This window comes from Neofelis nebulosa, chromosome 5, assembly GCF_028018385.1.
Source record: "Neofelis nebulosa isolate mNeoNeb1 chromosome 5, mNeoNeb1.pri, whole genome shotgun sequence".
In the NCBI taxonomy this organism is placed as follows: domain Eukaryota; kingdom Metazoa; phylum Chordata; class Mammalia; order Carnivora; family Felidae; genus Neofelis; species Neofelis nebulosa.
Window position 1 is genome coordinate 75,816,337 of NC_080786.1, and position 18,778 is coordinate 75,835,114.

Genomic DNA, 18,778 nt, shown 5'->3' on the forward strand with positions numbered 1-18,778 from the left:
GGTCATGATCTCACGGTTTGTGAGTTCAAGCCCTGCATCAGGCTTGCTGCTGTAAGCACAAAGCTGCTTCAGATCCTCCACCCCGCCCCCCCCCCCCGCCCCTTCTATGCACCTGTTCTCTCTTTCTCTCAAAAATACACATAAAAAAAGAAACTTATTGAACTTGATGTTAAACTTTTATCTCTTGAAAGGTATTAAGATAAAAAGCAGCTACTATTTTGAAGAATATTTCTGCATCTTTCAAAAACTCCTACTTAAGGCACCACCCAATACATTGTCCACTGGCCCTCAAAAGGATATTGTGAATAATGATCTTCATAATAAGGGTTATAACTAATTGGAGATTCTTTTTTTTTTTTTTTGCCTTGACTCCAAGGAAGCTCAGACTGAAGTTTTATGTACATGTACAGTAGGTGTTCTTGACCTAAATATTTTGATACAACTCTCTTTCTCTATCATGATTTGGTGCTTGTTATCTTAACCTTGTTATCAAATGAAAAAAACAAGATAGGCATTTCTACTAGAAATCAGTTCCAAAGAAATAATACAAAATGCAGACCAAGCTAAAGGCACGTAAACTGCAAATAGCCTAAATGTTCACCAATAAGCGTTAAGAATTATAAAACATCCATTTGGTGGAATGTTATGCAGCCATTAAGAGTGATATTGTTTTTTTTTTTAAAGTTTTATTTTTAAGTGATCCCTACACCAACATGGGGTTCAAACTTAAGCCACCCCAAGAGTGATATTCTTAAACAGTGATTTTCAAAATGTGGTCCCTGGACCTGAAGTATCAGCCCTGCCTGGGACCTGTCACAATGGTGAATTCTTAGCCCCCACCCCTCACGCCCAGACACTGAGGCTGGAACCCACAACAATGTCCATTTTAGCCAACCCCGTGGAGACATGGGTCCCAGGGCTGTAGAGAAAGCCCAGCTGGTCCCACACAACCCTGGGACCTTCCTCTTGGCATGAATCTCCTGCCTTCTTGCACTCAACACTCAGTTCAAGTGCACCTTCTCAGAGCACCCCCAACCCATTCCTCACACAAGTCAAACCCACAGTCCACATTGGTGCCAGCTGTGCACTTAGAATAGGCAGGAACCCAGCACTTCAACACATAGCATCTTGTTTGGACCCCAACAGTCCTGGGAGGTGATCTACCCGTTTTACAGATAATGTTAAATTGTAAGTATACTTTTCTTCAGGGCTCAGTGTCCAGTGTGGACTTTCCATACATTATATGAGTCCACCATAAGTGTAAGTGTTGAGGTAGGTATCATTATCTCCATTTTATGAGTTAGAAAATAGAGGCCTGGGGCACCTGGGTGGCTCATTCGGTTAAGTATCTGTCTCTTGATTTCAGCTCAGGTCATGATCTCACGGTTCAGGAGTTCGAGCCTGACATCAGGCTCTGCGTGGGCAGCATTGGAGTCTGCTTGGGATTTTCTCTCTCTCTCTCTCTCTCTCTCTCCCCCTCTCTGCCCTTCCCATACTCTCTGTCTCTGTCTCTGTCTCTCTCAAAAATAAATACATAAACATTAAAATAATGAAAGAAGAAACAAAGGAAGGAAGGAAGGAAGGAAGGAAGAAAATAGGGGCCAAACAACAAAGCAGAATATAAGAGCTATGGAAAACCCAGGTTTGCCAACTCCCAGTGCAGTGCTCTTCTCACTGCATGAGAAGCCTGGGTCTGTCATCTAGTATGCTCCACCAAATCTTTAAAAAGTATTTAGTCAGGGGCACCTGGGTGGCTCAGTCAGTTGAGCATCCGACTTCGGCTCAGGTCATGATCTCATGGTTCGTGGGTTCGAGCCCGCGTCGGGCTCTGTGCTGACAGCTCGGAGCCTGGAGCCTGCTTCGGATTCTGTGTCTCCCCCCCCCCCCCCCCCGCTTCTCTGCCCCACCCCTGCTTGTGCTCTGTTTCTGTCTTTCAAAAATGAATAAACATTTAAAAAATTTTAAAAAGTATTTAGTCAACATTGATTGAGGGCTGACTGCTGTCATGGGGAAGGGAATCGTTCTCAGCAGCCATTCACCTCTGGCTTGGATTTCAAACCCCACTTAACATAACAGAAGCCCTCCAACCGATGAGATCCATCTACCCTAGAAGATGGCTTAGTATAGAGTTGTTTCTTGGGTGTGCCCTCATCCCACGTGGCTTTTCAGAAAATTCCTTCCATCCATAAAGGCACCCTCCTGAGCAGAATCCTGTTAGTTTTCCCTGCTGTGTTACGTCCATGGGCAGCGGGCTTCCACCAGCTCAGAATTTTCTGCGCAGAGGTAGGCTCTGCACAGTCCTAACCTTCAACTTTTGCAATCCCCTCCCAAATCCCACATTTGAAGGGTGAAGAAACTGAAGCTCAAGGCCGCAGAGTGAGTGGCAGGACCAGGATTCACCCCCACGTTTCTGACCTCAGTTCCTTCCTTCTAGTGTCCCTGGATTGAGAGAGGGAGGCTCATCTGCCTACCCCTTCGGGGCCTCCAATCCAGGACAGAATTGCCACCTGGAGCAGTGTCTCCGGGTGCAGCTGAAAGCTTGGCTGCCACAGGTTTCCTAGGATGGGAAGGGGAGGGAACCAGCAGGAAGTGCCCTTCCTCAGGAGAAGGTGCCAGGTTTCCGGAGCAGGAGGCCAACGTGAGTAAAGCCAGCCCGTTGAGCAGGGGCTACATCTTGGACCTGCACCTCCCCTCACCCCTCTGCTTCCTGGTCCCAGGGCTTCTAGTTCATTCCAGCCTCCTTCTTAGTCCCCTCTGGCCACCTTCCTCGCCCACCCTGCCTGACCTCAGCATTTATGCCAGCGCTCTCAGCCGGTGGTGTCTCGGAGGATTGGTGTGGAGGGACTCAAGTTCCGGAATCTTTCCCAATGGAGCAAATCCATCTGGTCATACCAGTCACACTCAGGCCCTGCTGCTCAGCCTGAGGCAGGTTGAGATACTCTCACTCTCACAGTAACCTCACCTCTGGCCCATGGAGCCCAACCCTAGTCAGCCTCCTTTCAGCCTCTACCTGGGAGTCTCAGCTGGCTGCGTGGGTCTGCTCAGGGAGGGATGGGGGCAGCCCCTGGAGTGGCATCGTCTCCCTTCAGGATATGCTATTCCTGCTATGAGGAAACCCGAGCTCATGGTTCCTTCTCTCCTCTGACCAGGCACTAAGCAGCCCCCCGGAGGCCTCGCCAGCATCCCCTGTCACCGCGCTCTACCCAGCTCTAAGCTCTGGTTGACTTGGACCCTTACCTTGCCTGGGGTCCCCATGTTCATCAGTCGTCAGGTTCTGCAGCCTTTGCTTTTGTCTCAACCGTCCTGGAGCCAGACTGCTGGGTCTAGATCCTAGCTTTTCTCTTACTAGGTGAGTGACTTCAGGCAAGTTATGCAGCCTCCATTTAACTGGGTGTGCTCGTTTGTACAACTGAGAAAGCCAACTGCCCTCACAGAACTCTATACCTGTACCAGTGCCGGCAGGAGGCAGACGGTATGCTCAGGTTGGTAAATTGAGGGTAGTTTAATAAAGAGATGGTTTACAAGGTGTGTGGGCAGGGGTGAGGGGAACCATAGAGCATAGCAGTGCTCAGGGCTAGCCACAGTGAAGGGCCTTTTCCACCTGAGGCTTAAAGAGTCAAGGGACATTGTTTACTGGGTGCAGAATTTCAGTTTGGGCAGATGGGAAAGTTCTGGAGATGGTTGCTGGTAACGAATGCACAACAGTGAATGCACTTTATGCTACTGAACTGTACACATAAAAATAGTTCAAATGGTAAATTTTATGTTATGTATATTTTACTACATTAAAATTTTTTTAAGTTTATTAATTTTTGAGAGAGAGAGCTCAAGTAAGGGAGGGGCAGAGAAAGAGAGAGAGAAAATCCCAAGCAGGCTTCACACTGTCAGCGCAGAGCCCAATGCAGGGCTCGCACCACAAACCACAGGATCATGACCTGAGCTGATACCAAGAGTCAAACACTTAACTGACTGAGCCACACAGGCGCCCCAAGGGATTTTATTTATTTATTTATTTATTTATTTATTTATTGACTGACTGACTGACTTATTTACTACTATTTTTTTTTTAAGTTAAAGGAAAGGGATGTTGAAAGAACCTGGAGCCCCTAGCTTGGTGGAGAGGGTCACTGGCAAGAGCTCTGGCCTTTGATAGAAGAATGCGGCTGGTTCATGGCAATTCTGTAGGGATAAATACCCCATCCTCACTTTTCCTTCACTCTCCGATCAATCTAATTAGCAGCTGGAGGGTGAGTGATCCCATAGAGAATGTAAAATAGTGCAGCTTCTTTGGAAGCAGTTCCTCAAATGATTAATTACAGAGTTTTAACATGTAAACCAGCAATTCATCTCCTAGGTATATACGGAAAAGAAATGATAATATGCACACACAGAAACCTGTACACATATGTGTATAGTGGCATTATTCGTAATGTCCAAAAAGTAGAAACAACCCAAATGTCTATCAGCTGATGAATGGGTAAATAAAAATGTGGTATAATCATACAGGGGAGTGTTGTTTGGCAATAAAAAGGAATGGAATACTGATACATGCTATCACAAGGATGAACCTGAAAAATTTATGCTAAGTGAAAGAAGCCAGTCACAAAGAACATATTGATTCCATTCATATGAAATGCCCAGCATAGGCAAATCTATGGAGACCGAAAGTAAATCAGTGATTGCCTAGGACTGGGCAGAATGGGGGGATTAGACCTTACGTGTGGATAATGTACAATGCTTGTACAATATTTGTTGCTGCTGCCATTCCCACAAAACTGCTACCTGTTTGTTAGAACTTCCCTTCCCCTCTCCCATAAATCATGTTCTTCTTCCTCATAACATTGTTTCAGAAACTAACCTCTCCGAAGACTTCTCTAGTCAACCCCACCAATCCCTCACCACTTTCGCTAAACATGCCAACCATCACCTATAAGGACCTAAGGTCCTTGCCTTGTTCTGGGTGACTCCTCAGCTTTGTTGACCACGTTTTGTGCCTCCGTCATCTTTTCCACAATATGACAAGCACCTAAAGGCGGGTACCAGGTCTCCCTTTCTTTGGGTTTCTCCAGCATTGTCAGAGTCCTCAGGTGTCATTGGGTGATGTGGACTCGTTGACAGGACATGGTGGCCCCCAGGACCCAGTCCCACAGTGCACAACCTTCCTCCGTAGCACACCAGTGACCTATTTATAGGAGCTTCTACATTGGGGCTCCTTTTATATATGCCCAGACTCTTTGACCACTTCCTCTCCCACTGCAGCATGAGCTACTCGAGGCCAGCAACCATTCTCAACTGAAATATTACACATGTAGCCTAGAATACTCTCCTAGCCTTCGATGAAATTCAGACAGTTTGGTGGTTTTGGTGTACGTGGATGGTAGTTGGGGGTGCTAGTAGTCATGGGGGTTTTGTTAGAGGCTTTAGCGCTGATGAAGGTAGTTGGGCAGGGGCTGTGATGGTAACTCCTACTTTTGGAGATCGGGGTGACATAGAAAGATGGATATTTCATCTGTCTTTGACTCCACTGACCACATTCCATTTGGCTTCAGCTGTCATTTGGGTATCTTGGCCGGGAATGTTGTCCAAAACCTCCTCAAAATCAGATAGGGCATTTGAAGACTTTTCTTTAAGTTGCAGAAATGTATTACCCTAGTGGGAGGCTTGCCTACTCAATGTTCCCAGATGTGTTGAACTTTAAACTCCCCCTCCTTCTTCTCTTGCCCAAGGTCACACTGTCTGGCTGCTGAGGGTGGGATGCAGTTCCTAAGCCAGAGACACACCCAGCACACAAGGCCTGACAGCTTTCAGATTCCAGGGGTGGCAGGTCCAGGGGCGCGGATCTGGAATGGAGACCCCAGCAGGGTACCAACTCCTTCATTTCTTGGCCAAGGCCCTCAGTGTCAGACTGTGTGCTGTGGGCTCCTGAGATGGTGGAGGTGGGCCACAAGTTACCCACCTGAAGGGAAGCTCCCATGCAGAGTATGTCTGACCCCGTGGGAGTCCACCCTCAAGCTGTACCTTCATAGGCGGCCTCCCTGTGATTCTAGCCATCATTGGCACCCAAGCCACGGGGCCCCCTGTTTTCTCTTTAGGATTCTAGGCCAAGGATGGACAAAACTCAGACCCCTCTCTCTTGGTCCTCTAGGAACAACTCAAATCAACTAAGATGTTTTTGGCTGGGCATCTTCCCTGCATGAGGTATTTTCACATCAAATTTCTAAACCAGTCCCCTCTATACTACTGTGAAGAAAACTGCTTCCACTTTACAGATGAAGAAAGCAAGGCTTAGAAGGGTGAACTGATTTGGTTAGTAATCCAGATCTTCTGTCTCCAAATTCAGTTTTCTCTTTCCACAGCTGCCTCCCAGCTGGGACAAGCCTGCATACTCAAAAGGAAGTTTGTTAAAGGCTAATAGAAAACAGATGTTTTCTAGAAGCTAGTCATGCTTCTAGAGGCTCTGATGCAGCTGTAGGGGACTCCTTTGCAAGGCCTCACCTGTCTGATGCTGCTCTCAGAAACCCCTTCTTCAGAGCCAACATGCCCTTTCCTCTCTGCCTCCCTTCTCTGCCCACAGACCTCCATCCAGGTGAGAGCCCTTTCTGTGGCCTTTGAAGAAAGTGGATAAGGAGTGCACATCAGACTCATCCCAGGGGGCTGTGCCCCAGGCAGGAGCCATTTCCCGTGACAGACTGCCCCCCACTATAGAGCTCTCAGCCCCCACTTCAATAGATGGGCTCAGGTGGCTTCTCCCACCTCTAGATCTACCCAAATCCAGTGCCTAATCCATGTTCAGTGCTTAGAGGATGTTCCATCCTGTCCCCCACATCTCCATCCACGGGAAAGAACCCAAGTATCACGAGATACAGAGACTACTAGAGATGGAAGAAATGAGACGTGAGGCAGGAGAGGTCCCCAAACTTATCTCCATACACCTGAACAAAGAGGGGCCTTTATTTCTTGTTTGTGTTTAACTTGTGCAATGTGCCCCAGTGTCTCACGGGAGTGAATGGAAACAAATACAGGTGGCCTGATTGGCTCTGGACAGTTAGGTAAAGTCCCCAAGGGACTGTAGCTATGACTAGGGAGGGTTGGAAGACCCAGGGACCTCTAACCAAAGGAGGGATTCTAGTCTCAGACACTATATCCAGGCAACCAGGGCAATGGTCAGTGCTAGAGGGCATGGCACTGTTTTGCACATTTTATTATTAAACTTTTTTTTAATGTTTATTTTTAAGAGTGTGTGTGTGTGAGAGAGAGAGAGAGAGAGAGAGAGAGAGGAGGGGCAGAGAGAGAGAGATGGAGACAGAATCTGAAGCAGGCTCCAGGCTCAGAGCTGTCAGCACAGAGCCCAACGTGGGGCTCCAACTCACAAGCCATGAGATCATGACCTGAGCCAAAGTCAGACGCTTAACCAACTGAGCCCCCCAGGCGCCCCTGCACATTTTATTATTATTTGTGCCTTCCTTCACTCTTGCAAGTATCTGCTCTGCTTCCTGTAAACACTCTACAACTGCTGACTCTAGTCTCCAGCCTTTCTAGAAGGGGAAATAGTGATGTGACATCTGACAGTTTGCAATGAACTTGGCATTTAGAATTCTGCTGAGTGTTCCAGGAAGCTTCCCCACAGGGAGCTGCTCTCTTTGAACCTCAGCTTTGAAGGCAGGACAGCACTATTCAAGAGTCAGCTGAGTAGCATGACAGTTATTAAGCACCCACTATATGTAAAACATAGTATTTAAGCCAGGAATTATAAAGCATACAAAAATAAGATTTGCTGCCTTTAAATTTATATTCAGATAGGTGGCTCAGTCAGTTAAGCGTCTGACTCTTGGCTTCAGCTTAGGTCATGATCTCAGTTTGTGGTTTGAGCCCCACATCGGGCTCTGCAATGTCAGCATGAGGCCTGCTTGGGATCTCTCTCCTTCTCTCTCTGCCCCTCCCCCACTCATACTCTCACTCTCAAAATAAATAAACTTAAAAAATAAAAGAATTTTATATTCATGGGCAGAAATATAAGAAAATGATCCATTATAATATGCAAAGAAAACAGAAACAAACCCTAAAATAGATGCGTTAGGAAAAGGTTATAGGAACCCAGAGGGATGTGAAGAGAAAGGTTTTGTGGGGGAGATAATAGTTGACCAGTTTTAAAAAATATAGCTTATTTACTTTAGGTGCATTCTATGCCCAATGTGGGGCTTGAACTCATGACCCCAACATCCAGAGTTTCATGCTCTACCGACTGAGCCAGCGAGGTGCTCCAAAACATGGCTTTTTTAAATAAGAGAGATTCCAAGCTAATAGCCAAGACTTAAAGGTGTGAAAAATATTTTTAGGAATACTGAATAGAAAAGGAGGGTTAGAGCCAGATAATGGACACCCTCAATGCCAAGCTAAGGAATATAGGCCACTTTATAGGCAATTGTTCCTTGAAGATTTTTGATGGGTAAAGCATTTGACCAACTTGCATTTTTGGTCAGCATTTGGGCAGTAGAAGGACAATGAGGCAGGGAGACTGGTTATGAGCTGTAGCTACAATATGAAAAAAGAAGGGAGGTGGGCCTTAATTAGGGCAGAGAGAGAGAGAAGGGGGTGGTGGTGGTGATATGTAGGACCTGGAATGACAGAATTTATTTGGGAAGAGACAGGAGAGCAGAAATAATTCAAGGCTTCTACCCTGGAAGACTAAGGAGGCCCTGGGACTGCTAATTAAGACAGGGAGCATTGTTAGACTTTCGAGAGGCTATTTGAGGCACCTGGAGGACGCCAGTGGCAATGCTCGGCGCTAAGACAGGCCAAGCCTGCAGCTGAAGGTATGTCACTGTGCCCGTTAAGAGTGAAAGATCCACGCAGGAGAGAAAAGGCAGGAAACGTCTCCATTTAAGGGGCAAAGCAGGGAGAGGGAGGTGAGAAAAGACCAAGAGAAATAAGAGAACAGCACCAAAAGGAGGGACACTGGAGGAAGGGTCGCATGCAGCAGGGGGCTTCAACAGGGTGACCTTGTAGGGGCTCTTCTTGCTGACTCTGTCACCTTCTTGGAAGGTAAACTCAGGGAATCAAAAAACGTGGCTGTTTACCTTAGTGCTATCCAACGGAACATTCTGCAATGATGGGAATGTTCCATACCTGCACCGTCCAGGCCACATACGCCTACCAAGCACTTGCTACGTGACAAGGAGCTGAATTTTTTTAATTTTAAAGTTTATTTATTTTGAGAGAGAGAGAGAGAGAGAGAGAACCCCAAGCAGGTCCTGCACTGTCAGCACACAGCCCGATGCAGGGCTCAATCTCACAGGTCATGTGGGATCATGACCTGAGCCGAAGTTGGATGCTTAACTGACTGAGCCACCCAGGAGCCCCAAGGAGCTGAATTTTTACACAAATGGCTAGGGTTAAGATATGATTTCCGCTGGTGGTCAGCAGAGCCACTACAAATAGTTTAAAAGCTTTCTTGGCTGCATTCAACACAATATATCGAGAAACTTTAGAATGAGTACCTTTTGAATGGTACTTAATTCTCAATGAGTTAACCTGAATGAGCTGGCTGAAAGGGCGATTGCATATTGTTTGAATTGCTGAGAATTCTCAACTAACTGTTCATTTGAAATCTACTTCACCACAATTTCCCACCTCCCCACAGCCATTCACCCTGCCCTTCCGCACCTCTTATTAGTCCCACAGGAACTTTGTCTGGTGACCATGCCCAAGAACACAGGCTATAGGAACTAAAGCCCACCACAGAGGATTCCAGGCATGCCAGGCCCCGCCCCCCTTGTCAACCAGCCCACTCCGTTACGGGTCTTTCTGGCATGTGACTCCCTCGTTGGATATTCAGATCCAAGGCTCTTGTACACCAAAGCCACTACAAAGACATCTTGCTCCCTTCCCAGAAAACTATTTTCTACACCAAGAGTTTTACAAAATCCAAAATAATTTTATTCACTTTTTCAGATTTTTGCTTCCACAAGGTGTTCAGCAAACATGCTAAGGCGACAGAATGTCTAGTTGGTCACGACATGCAACTCTGACCATTCAGTTGATGACAGCAGCGACCACGCCCACCTGAGCTACTGGTCCCACAGCACAAAGGGGGTTTGCGGGAACACACGGAACCACACAGCAATCAGCAACCTGAGGTAGGTCTCTTTACAGTACAAAAAACTTCTACACCAGTGTGAGACACTGATTAGCAAGAGCTGCTTAAAGTCGCAGACTTTGGAGAGAGACAGAGACTGTGTGACAACTGCAGGGAGAGAGAACAGACCCACAAACTCCTGAACCCTGTCACTGAACCGTGGAGGCGTGGGACCAGGCAAATGAAAAAGTACCACCGAAAAAAGCAGCAGCTGGCTCCCGGGTTTGGAGCCAGCGGGTGTAGGAGCTGGAGAGCTCTGTGCAGTGGCCAGCGTTAGGAACCTGAGGCAGTGGGACACTCGGAATAGACTTGATTCTGGTTAAGAAACAACAGCAAAAAGAGGAAGGCAGGGAAAAAAAAACGCCCCCTGTCCGAGGAATGCTCTTCTGTGATTCTCATTCCCGACGGAGGGAGTGAAAAGGGGTCTGGGGCTTTACCCCACTGCTCTCCCGACAGAAACAGTGAATGACAACAGGACAGAAAGCAGGAGCCCTGAGAATTCACGGCGCTCTGCATGGCCTCCAGCCGCCCCCTCTATGCCACCTGGGAGTGGCTGGGCGGAGGTGCAGAGGGGGCCGCTGGAGGGCCCGCTATTGCCACACATCTTCCTTTTGGACATCCAGAGAACCCGGCACCGTGAAACCACCAGCTGAAGAACAGTATGCTACCCTTCCTACAATCTAATAGCAAAATCAGATCTCTAGTACAGCAAACTGTACAAAAATGATAGAAAGGAATTTGCACTGTTATCAGCACAGTGCTTATTTTAATATAAAATAAACAGCTTACATTTTCACTGTAAATATAGGCTATGTACAGAATTATATATAGATATAGCTACACGTATAAAGCTTCATTATAGGCCTCTGATACATTTATAATAACGGTTCCCTGAACCTTTTAGAGTGCAATTAAGAACAAAAACTAAATTTTGTTTACATGAATATGGAATAAATACGATAATCAAAATATGACTCTCCCTAAAATTGAAACACATAAGCCAATCCTGAACTGCTGTGCGAAAGATAAAATTGGGAAAGGCAAGGTTTCGGCAGGAGGACGTGATGAGGGGCCCGCCCTAGGCAGGGAATGGCAATGCTCCAAGGAAAAGAGACGTGGCAGCAGCAAGGAGTTAGCCCTTGACAGCGACCTTGTTCTCCACAGCGGCAAACATGGCATAGAACCGGGAGCTGTCGTTGGACAGAAGGACTGATGGGGTGTCGAACTCCACCACCTGCAAAGGAAAGAGACACATCACTTGGGGTCATTCAGAGGACCACTGCCAGGAAGGGGGCAAACCCCAAGTCCCCCTGGGGAAGAATCGCAGTGACACTTTGATCAGTCCTGCCACGCCCAAATGGGTTCTGCATTTGGTTTTTTGTTTTTACTAACTAGGGTATAAGGAAAGGTTAGGGACAAAGACATCCAGACTTCCTTCACATAAATCTCAGGGGGGGAATAAATTACAGCTCAAGTCAACGGCATAGCAGGCAAATCTCATCTTGTTATACAAACTGATCCCAACCCGATGATGGAAAAAGAACAGCCCAAAATACTGGGTCGGTGGAATAAAAAAGGAAGTAAGGGATCCATCCAGTCGATTACCCATTCTTATGACAGACTTCAGTGTAGCCACTGAAAATCATATTGTAGCAAAAAACTGAATGATATGCTGGCAGAGCCTGCCTTCCACCATATAGGCAGAAAATGTCACATATTCACTTTCCCAGCTTTTCTTGCTACAGGGCCAAGACATGGGGCATAGCCTTGACCAAGGAGCAGTCTCTGCGGTGCTTCTAGGAAAGGCTGTCCTGCCCACTAGATACAGACATAAGGACAAAGCCTTCCACAGGATTGCCTGTGTGAGGATATGACATTGGGAGCTAGAGCAGACATCCTGCACCATGAGGGGGAGAGAAGGTAGGAGGTGGCTGGAAGCTGACGTTGCTGAGCTGCTGAATAACCAACCATCAGGCCTCCTGCCATGGGATAATGAACTCCCGCCATCCAAGCCTCTTTCATTCTGGTATTGTGTGTCTACAGCAAAGCACATCCTATCTGCTGGAGTCTGTGTGCATACAGGCATGAAAAATGCTGGCAGGGTGCAAATTAATGTATTAATGATGCTTATCCCTGGGGGCGTCAATGACTTATTTTTGCTTTTATGCTTTTTTTTTCATGTTTTCCTAAAATTACAAGGAATTTTAATGAACACAAAAATTAAGGGATGGGAAGGACAGAGTTCCTCATTAAGAGCCAATCAATCCCCATTCCAAAACATTGAGCCACTCATAGAAACAAAGTGGTGTGCATGTGTGTCTTTAAGAAAGAATTTCCCAGAAGGTGTTCTTGGTCCCATCTACTTTTATTTCATTATATTCTATTTAATACCGATGTACAGAGTAGTAGCTCTGTATATCCAATGTGTAACAGAATCTCACTAAACATTTAGGATAATGCAAACAAAGATGGTAACAAAAAACCATTAATGTTAACACAATTTCAATAGGAGAAAAATCATTAACCCTATGGCCTCTCAAACCAAGCTGTGAAGCCCAGACTAAATCTGCAGTGTTAGATGTTTTTCTCAGTACTTCTCTACAAATAGAGGGATAGTGCAGTCCAGTAGTGGAAAGCATGGTTTTGGAGTCACTGGCCTACCTTGCCTCCAACTCTCCCTTCCTGCGGACTGGAGACAGGTTAAATTCCCTGAGCCTGTCTCCTCTTCTGGAAGGTAGGGTTAAAATATCTGTAGCTTTCTCAGAGGTTGTGATGATTAGTTATATATCGAGAGGCAGTATATAAAAGCACTTAGTGCGGTGCCTGACATATAATAAACATCCAATGAAAGTGGCTATTATGGTAGAAAGTGGTATTATGGTAACTTGTCTCATATAACACAAGACAAGTTATATATCGTAACTGGCTTGTTCCTGCTACCATCAATTTGCTGCCATCCCAGGGGCACACAAAGGAGGTACCCGGCCAACACAAATCTGCTTAACATCTTAAGTGACATACTTAACGTCTATCATGTGCAAAGAACATAGTACAGAGCCCTGCCAGGGACCCAAAGATGAATGAACTATGACCCATGACTCTAGAGAGCTTACAGTCTAATAGGGGAGAAAGAGCATTAGCCAGTTACCATCAGAGGAGGCAGAAGAGGTACACATACAGTTTAAGGTGGCAGAGGCAATCAGGGCATTTAAGCCGTGTCTTTCTTGAGAGACAGGCAGACTGTATGCAGACAGATGTAGGGATGTGGGCGAGGGGACAAGAGGAAAAGGTGCTGGAGGTAGATGGAACCAAGTGAGGGAAGAACAGAGGAGAGAACCAGCTTAGGGTATGCAAGACTGGTTAGAGCCACCGGCACCTGCAAGGAGAGAGGGGGAAATGAAGGCGGCTAGGCTGGGCCAGATTGTGGGAAAGTTTGGAACGGCCAGATGAGAAGTTTGGCAACACTACATGATTGCAGAGAGCAAACAGAAGGTGGCTGGTCTCAATATGTCTCGGGCAATTCCTGCCTACATGAGTGAGTTAGTATGAACACATGCTTTCTGAACTAAGTCAAAGTGTCACTTTTACAAGCAACAAAAAAGCAGGTAGTAAAGTATAATGAGAACCCAGGAAGAGTGCTCCTACTCAATCTCTTGATTGGGGGGGCTGTATCCCTCCATGCAGCCACCAGGTTAGAGCTGCTAAGGATGTTTATCTGAAAGCTAAGAATCGCCCTGAGATGGCAATCAGCCCAGTCCTGCCAGGGGCCAGTTTTCCTCCCAGACAAGGCCACATGCCAAGCCATGGTCCTTCAGGGGCTCAGTACCTGTCCCTGGGCCAGCACCATAATCCTATCGGAGCCTAGGACTGTATGTAGGCGATGGGCAATCGTCAGCATGGTGCAGTCAGCAAATGCTTCTCGGATAGTCTCTTGGATTAGTAAGTCTGTCTCCGTGTCCATGGCGGCTGTGGCTTCATCTAGAATCAAAATCTGCCAGAGAAGAGAGGAGAAAGAGAAATCCAACCAATTTCTTCCTAAGCATTCTGCTTAATCTAGGTTTCACTAAAATGTATTTTATTATTTAAACCGTAATCTGTTTTTCCTAAGTAAGTACACACATATGCAAAAGAACCATTTTGCTTAGAACGGAGACAACTTCAAACCCATGTGTTTGCCTTCATTTCTACAAATAAAAGGAAATGCGTGTAATACTGATCTAACAAAATGCTTGCTCCTGCTTGCTCTGTGACTTGGAAAAACATCTTTCTGGATCTTCCTCTTCTGGTTTACAAAACAAGGCGACTGGATTTGATGGCCTGGATATCTCCAAGTCTGTGGTTTCCAGCAGTACTACAGCTACTCACTGGTCAGAAACAAAAGTCACCTTTGGAAATTAAAGGCTCAGGGAAGTCTGAAGGCTCAAAAACACTTGTATACCCAGATCGTGTCAAGGTTAATTTAGAAGCCTCTCTGGGCACGCTCCTAAAATGCTCCACTGGGCTTCGTGCCAGGAATGCCTTTGGTTCTCTTATGACAGAGAAAGGCTGTTCTTCCTCCCCACCGCTCACCAAACCACCTACCTTACAGTGACGGAGCAAGGCTCTCGCGATGCACAGGAGCTGCCGTTCCCCCACTGAGAAGTTATCCCCGTTCTCCATCACTTCAGATTCAAGTTTCAGAGGTAGCTGAGCAATCTAAGGAGAAAGGAAGGTCGGGACTTGAAGAGTCCAAAAGTAAATTTTGAAAAAAAAAAAAAACAACGAATAAACAAAAACTATACTAAATTTTGTCAAAACTCCAGTAGCAAAAATAAATTATTCTGAAATAGATGAAACAATTTTTAGCCACGAATCTGGCTCATCTAGAAAGAAGGTACAGGTGTTACGATCACATGTACGAGGACCCTCATTTTTTTCTAATGTTTATTTATTTTTAAGAGAGAGAGAGACACAGAGTGCTAGTGGGGGAGGGGCAGAGAGAGAGGGAGATGCAGAATCCAAAGCAGGCTCCAGGCCCTGAGCTGTCAGCACAGAGCCCGACATGGGGCTCGAACTCACAAGCCGTGAGATCATGACCTGAGCTGAAGTTGGACGCTTAAGTGACTGAGCCACCCAGGTGCCCCAAGGACTCTCATTTTCTAGGACATTCCATATTTCAGATAGATTATTCTGTTAGCCTCATACCATTAAAAGGTCCTAGAAATTCCAGTATTTTCATGTCCCCAAATCCTGTCCGGTGGCGGCCCTAATTTTGGTTCTGAAAATATGGTCATGCAAAGAGATCACTCTTTCTGAATTTCAAAGCTATAGGTCCATGGCTGTTAAATTTGCCTTTAAAATAAGCTATTGAGCCTACTCTTCAAATGAAATTATTTGAGGAAGGTCAATATATAAGTGATAAAGGCACAGCTGATCTAGTTGAGTCAGGGCAGGGGATCCAGAGCTTTACTCAACTCAGGGGCATGAGAGACCTACTCCAGGTCAAGGGGATCACCTGTGGCCTTGGGAGGGTACATACTGAGTTACCCCAAGAAGTCTATGACTCCATATGCATGCTGCATGCTTTTTGTGGACTTGATACGTATTCAGATGCTTCAAAAACATGTTATACTGTCATGATGAATAAAATAGAAATTAACTTAAAAGCATTACAGAATCTGAGTGGTTGTCATTAATATCTTTTTTAATCAATAGGGAGCAAAAGGGCAATATGACCATGGTCCAGAGATATCAACTTTTATGCCCTTTCTGAAATGCCTGGGAAGCCTTATCTAAAGTGCTCCTTCATAGGATTTCACAGACATCCTGGAAATAGAGCAACAGGCCAGGCTGGACACACGTGTCACTGCATTCCCCCCCTGCCCCCAGATTTCCAGCAAAGTACTCCCTCTGTGCTTTACTTACACATTCTTTCATGTGTGTCCTTTCTAGGGCATCCCAAATCTGGTCTTCAGTGTACTGGTTGAAGGGATCCAAATTTGATCTGGAGAGAAACACAGTAGGAATTTCACAATGATCCAACATGTAAGTGACCATCCTGCAAAGGTTATCTGTCATAGGATCATACATGGGAACAGGCCAGACCTCTCTGTCTTCTTCTTCTTAAGTTTATTTATTTTTGAGAGAGAGCGTGCACGCACATAAGCCCAAGTTGGGGAGGGGCAGAGGGAGGGAGAGAGAAGCCCAAGCAGGCTCCACAGTGTCAGCATGGAGCCAGATGCAGGACTCAATCTCACGGCCCCAGGATCCTGACCTGAGCCGAAATGAAGAGTCGGCGCTTAACCAACTGAGCCACCCAGGCACCGCCTCTCTGTCTTCTTTATAAAACTTTATTTAACTTTTATTGTTTTTATTATGTAAATAATACAAGTTAGTTACAGAAAAATTAAGAAATACAGATATGTGAAACACAAAACCAAAGCCAATTGACATTTTAATCACTTCTAATCTGACCCCCCAGAAACAAACACCGTTAGCATTTCGACACATACATGTTGAAATACATCTCTCTGTATGTTCAAACTTAGAAAAACATCCTGATGCACCAGGGTGAGAGCCTGTCACTGAACAGGGACTCGAGGTCAGCTGGCTGACCAGGAGGAGGAGCTGATCCAGTAGAGGAGAAAGAAGAGCGTGAACAGCAACTCAAGAGGAAGAAATTTACTGGAACAGAAAAGCAGGTTGGGGACTATTCTTGCTTACGGTACCAATAGTATCTGCCTTAAGAACATCAAGGATGATACCAAAAAATTGGCCTAGACATTTCTGGAATCTTAAAAGACAGGGGAATCAGCTCTTTGTCCTAGAGGATGAGGGTAAAGTGGTGGGGTGGAACAGATAATTGATAGAAATTGGGATGTTACATGAATTTTGCAGTGCCTTGTCTCCATCTAAACATGACATTTATAGTTCTAGTAACCTGAAAGGTATTAGGTATAATTTGCTTTGTCCATAAAATTATACTTGGCATACAGGAAATAGGAAAGTCTTTGGGAAAACTTTAGCTCTGTGTCACATCCGTCTCCATGCCTGGGGTTAGCAATTCCAGGCACATAAACGCAAGCAGGACATTATCCCAGAACTCCACCTGACAGGAGGAAGCACAGGCTGGCACCGATCTCGCTCATCCCTTTGGGACACTTGTGGACGCTGCTGGGAGACTCTAACTGGCTCTGCTCTCTTATGCCCTTTGAACATGTGCACCTCTCCCCACCCTTTTGCTTGAGAGACACTGGTAAAAGAAAGGGTTCTGGGACCAGACTTGCTGATTCCTGTACAGCTTCTATTACAACTGTGTGACCCTGACCAAGTTAGCCTAACTTCTCTATACTTCAGTTCCCTCACTTTTTTATCCCCATCTTAAATAAAAAAGCACTTGTCTCTCTGTTCATTTGTCTGTCTCCCCCAGTAGATCAGCATCCTTGTCTGGATCTTATTCACTGTTGAAACCCATGTATATTGTCTACTATTTGTTGTAAGAATAAAGGAACACACATTCTTATTTGACTTCCTGGTAAGAGGCATTAGTGTGTCACAATTTAAGCATTTTCTGTAATCACAGAGGCGAAGAACAGTATGATGCAGGGAGGGTGTGAGTACACAGAATCCAGGCAGATTAGGCTCAAATTCCCACTCTGCTTCTTACCATCTGCATGACCTTGGGCAAATTACTCCTCAGTCTCCTGCTCTATAAAATGGGGATATAGTGACATGACTCAGTAAGTTACTGTAAATATTAGAGATAATATACCTACAGTGCCTGGAACAAGGCAGACATTCAATCACTGGCAGCTGTTAAATAGACAAGGTACATGTGGACACATTAGCTGTCTCATTCCAATGCTTGGTGGCTTTCTGATTCATATATTCAATGCATTTTCCAAGTGGACACAATAATCCAGGATCCTGAATACCAGGCTCAAAAGAGTTCTGATAAAGTCCTATCTGTGAAAAGTCTGGATGGGGAAGACTAATCTTCTATAAGCATACCATCTAAGATCTATTATCTCTGTGGGCATATCTCTTAAAGAAGAAGGTAGTCCAGGGGACTTAGGTGGCTCAGTTGGTCGAGGGTCCAATTCTTGATTCAGCTGAGGTCAAGATCTCACTGTTCGTGAGTTTGAGCACTGTGCCAGCAGAGCCTCCTTGGGATTCTCTCTCCCTCTCTCTGTCCCTCCCCTGCATATGCGTGCACGCATGAATGCATGCTCTCTCTCGCTCTTCAAAATAAATAAAACATTAGGTAAAAAAACAGTTGAGTGATGCCTATTGTTATGGGTTGAAGTGTGTCCTCTCCAAAAAGACATGAAGTCCTATCCCTCAGTATCTAAGAACATAACCCTATTTGGAAATAGGGTCATTGCAGGTATAATTAGTTAAAATGAGGTCATTCTGGAGTGGCAAAGTAGAGTGGGCCCTTAATCCAACATGACTGGTGTCCTTATGAGAGAGGGTCACGAGAAGGCCAGGTGACAATGGAGGCAGAGATTGGAACGATGTATCTATAAGCCAAGGAGCACCAAAGATCGCTGGCAAACCACTAGTGGGTAGAAGAGACAAGGGAAGGATCAGAGGAAGCATGATCCTGCTGATACCTTGATTTCAGACTGCTAGCCCCTAGAACTGTGAGACAATAAATTCCTG

General features: G+C 45.7%; 1 protein-coding gene across 5 annotated transcripts in view; it reads right to left on the reverse strand.

The window, feature by feature from the left end:
• Positions 1-9,913: 9,913 nt before the first annotated feature.
• The window catches only part of ABCC5 (ATP binding cassette subfamily C member 5), an 80,345-nt gene continuing 71,480 nt past the window's right edge, over positions 9,914-18,778 (reverse strand). For all 5 annotated transcript variants that reach the window (XM_058730645.1, XM_058730644.1, XM_058730647.1 and 2 more), the window contains 4 exons: positions 16,040-16,118; positions 14,717-14,830; positions 13,962-14,126; positions 9,914-11,369 (listed from right to left, as the gene is read on the reverse strand). In XM_058730645.1, coding sequence (XP_058586628.1) covers positions 11,268-11,369; positions 13,962-14,126; positions 14,717-14,830; positions 16,040-16,118 — 460 coding nt within the window. In that variant the 3' untranslated portion in view covers positions 9,914-11,267. The remainder of the gene's footprint in view (positions 11,370-13,961; positions 14,127-14,716; positions 14,831-16,039; positions 16,119-18,778) is intronic.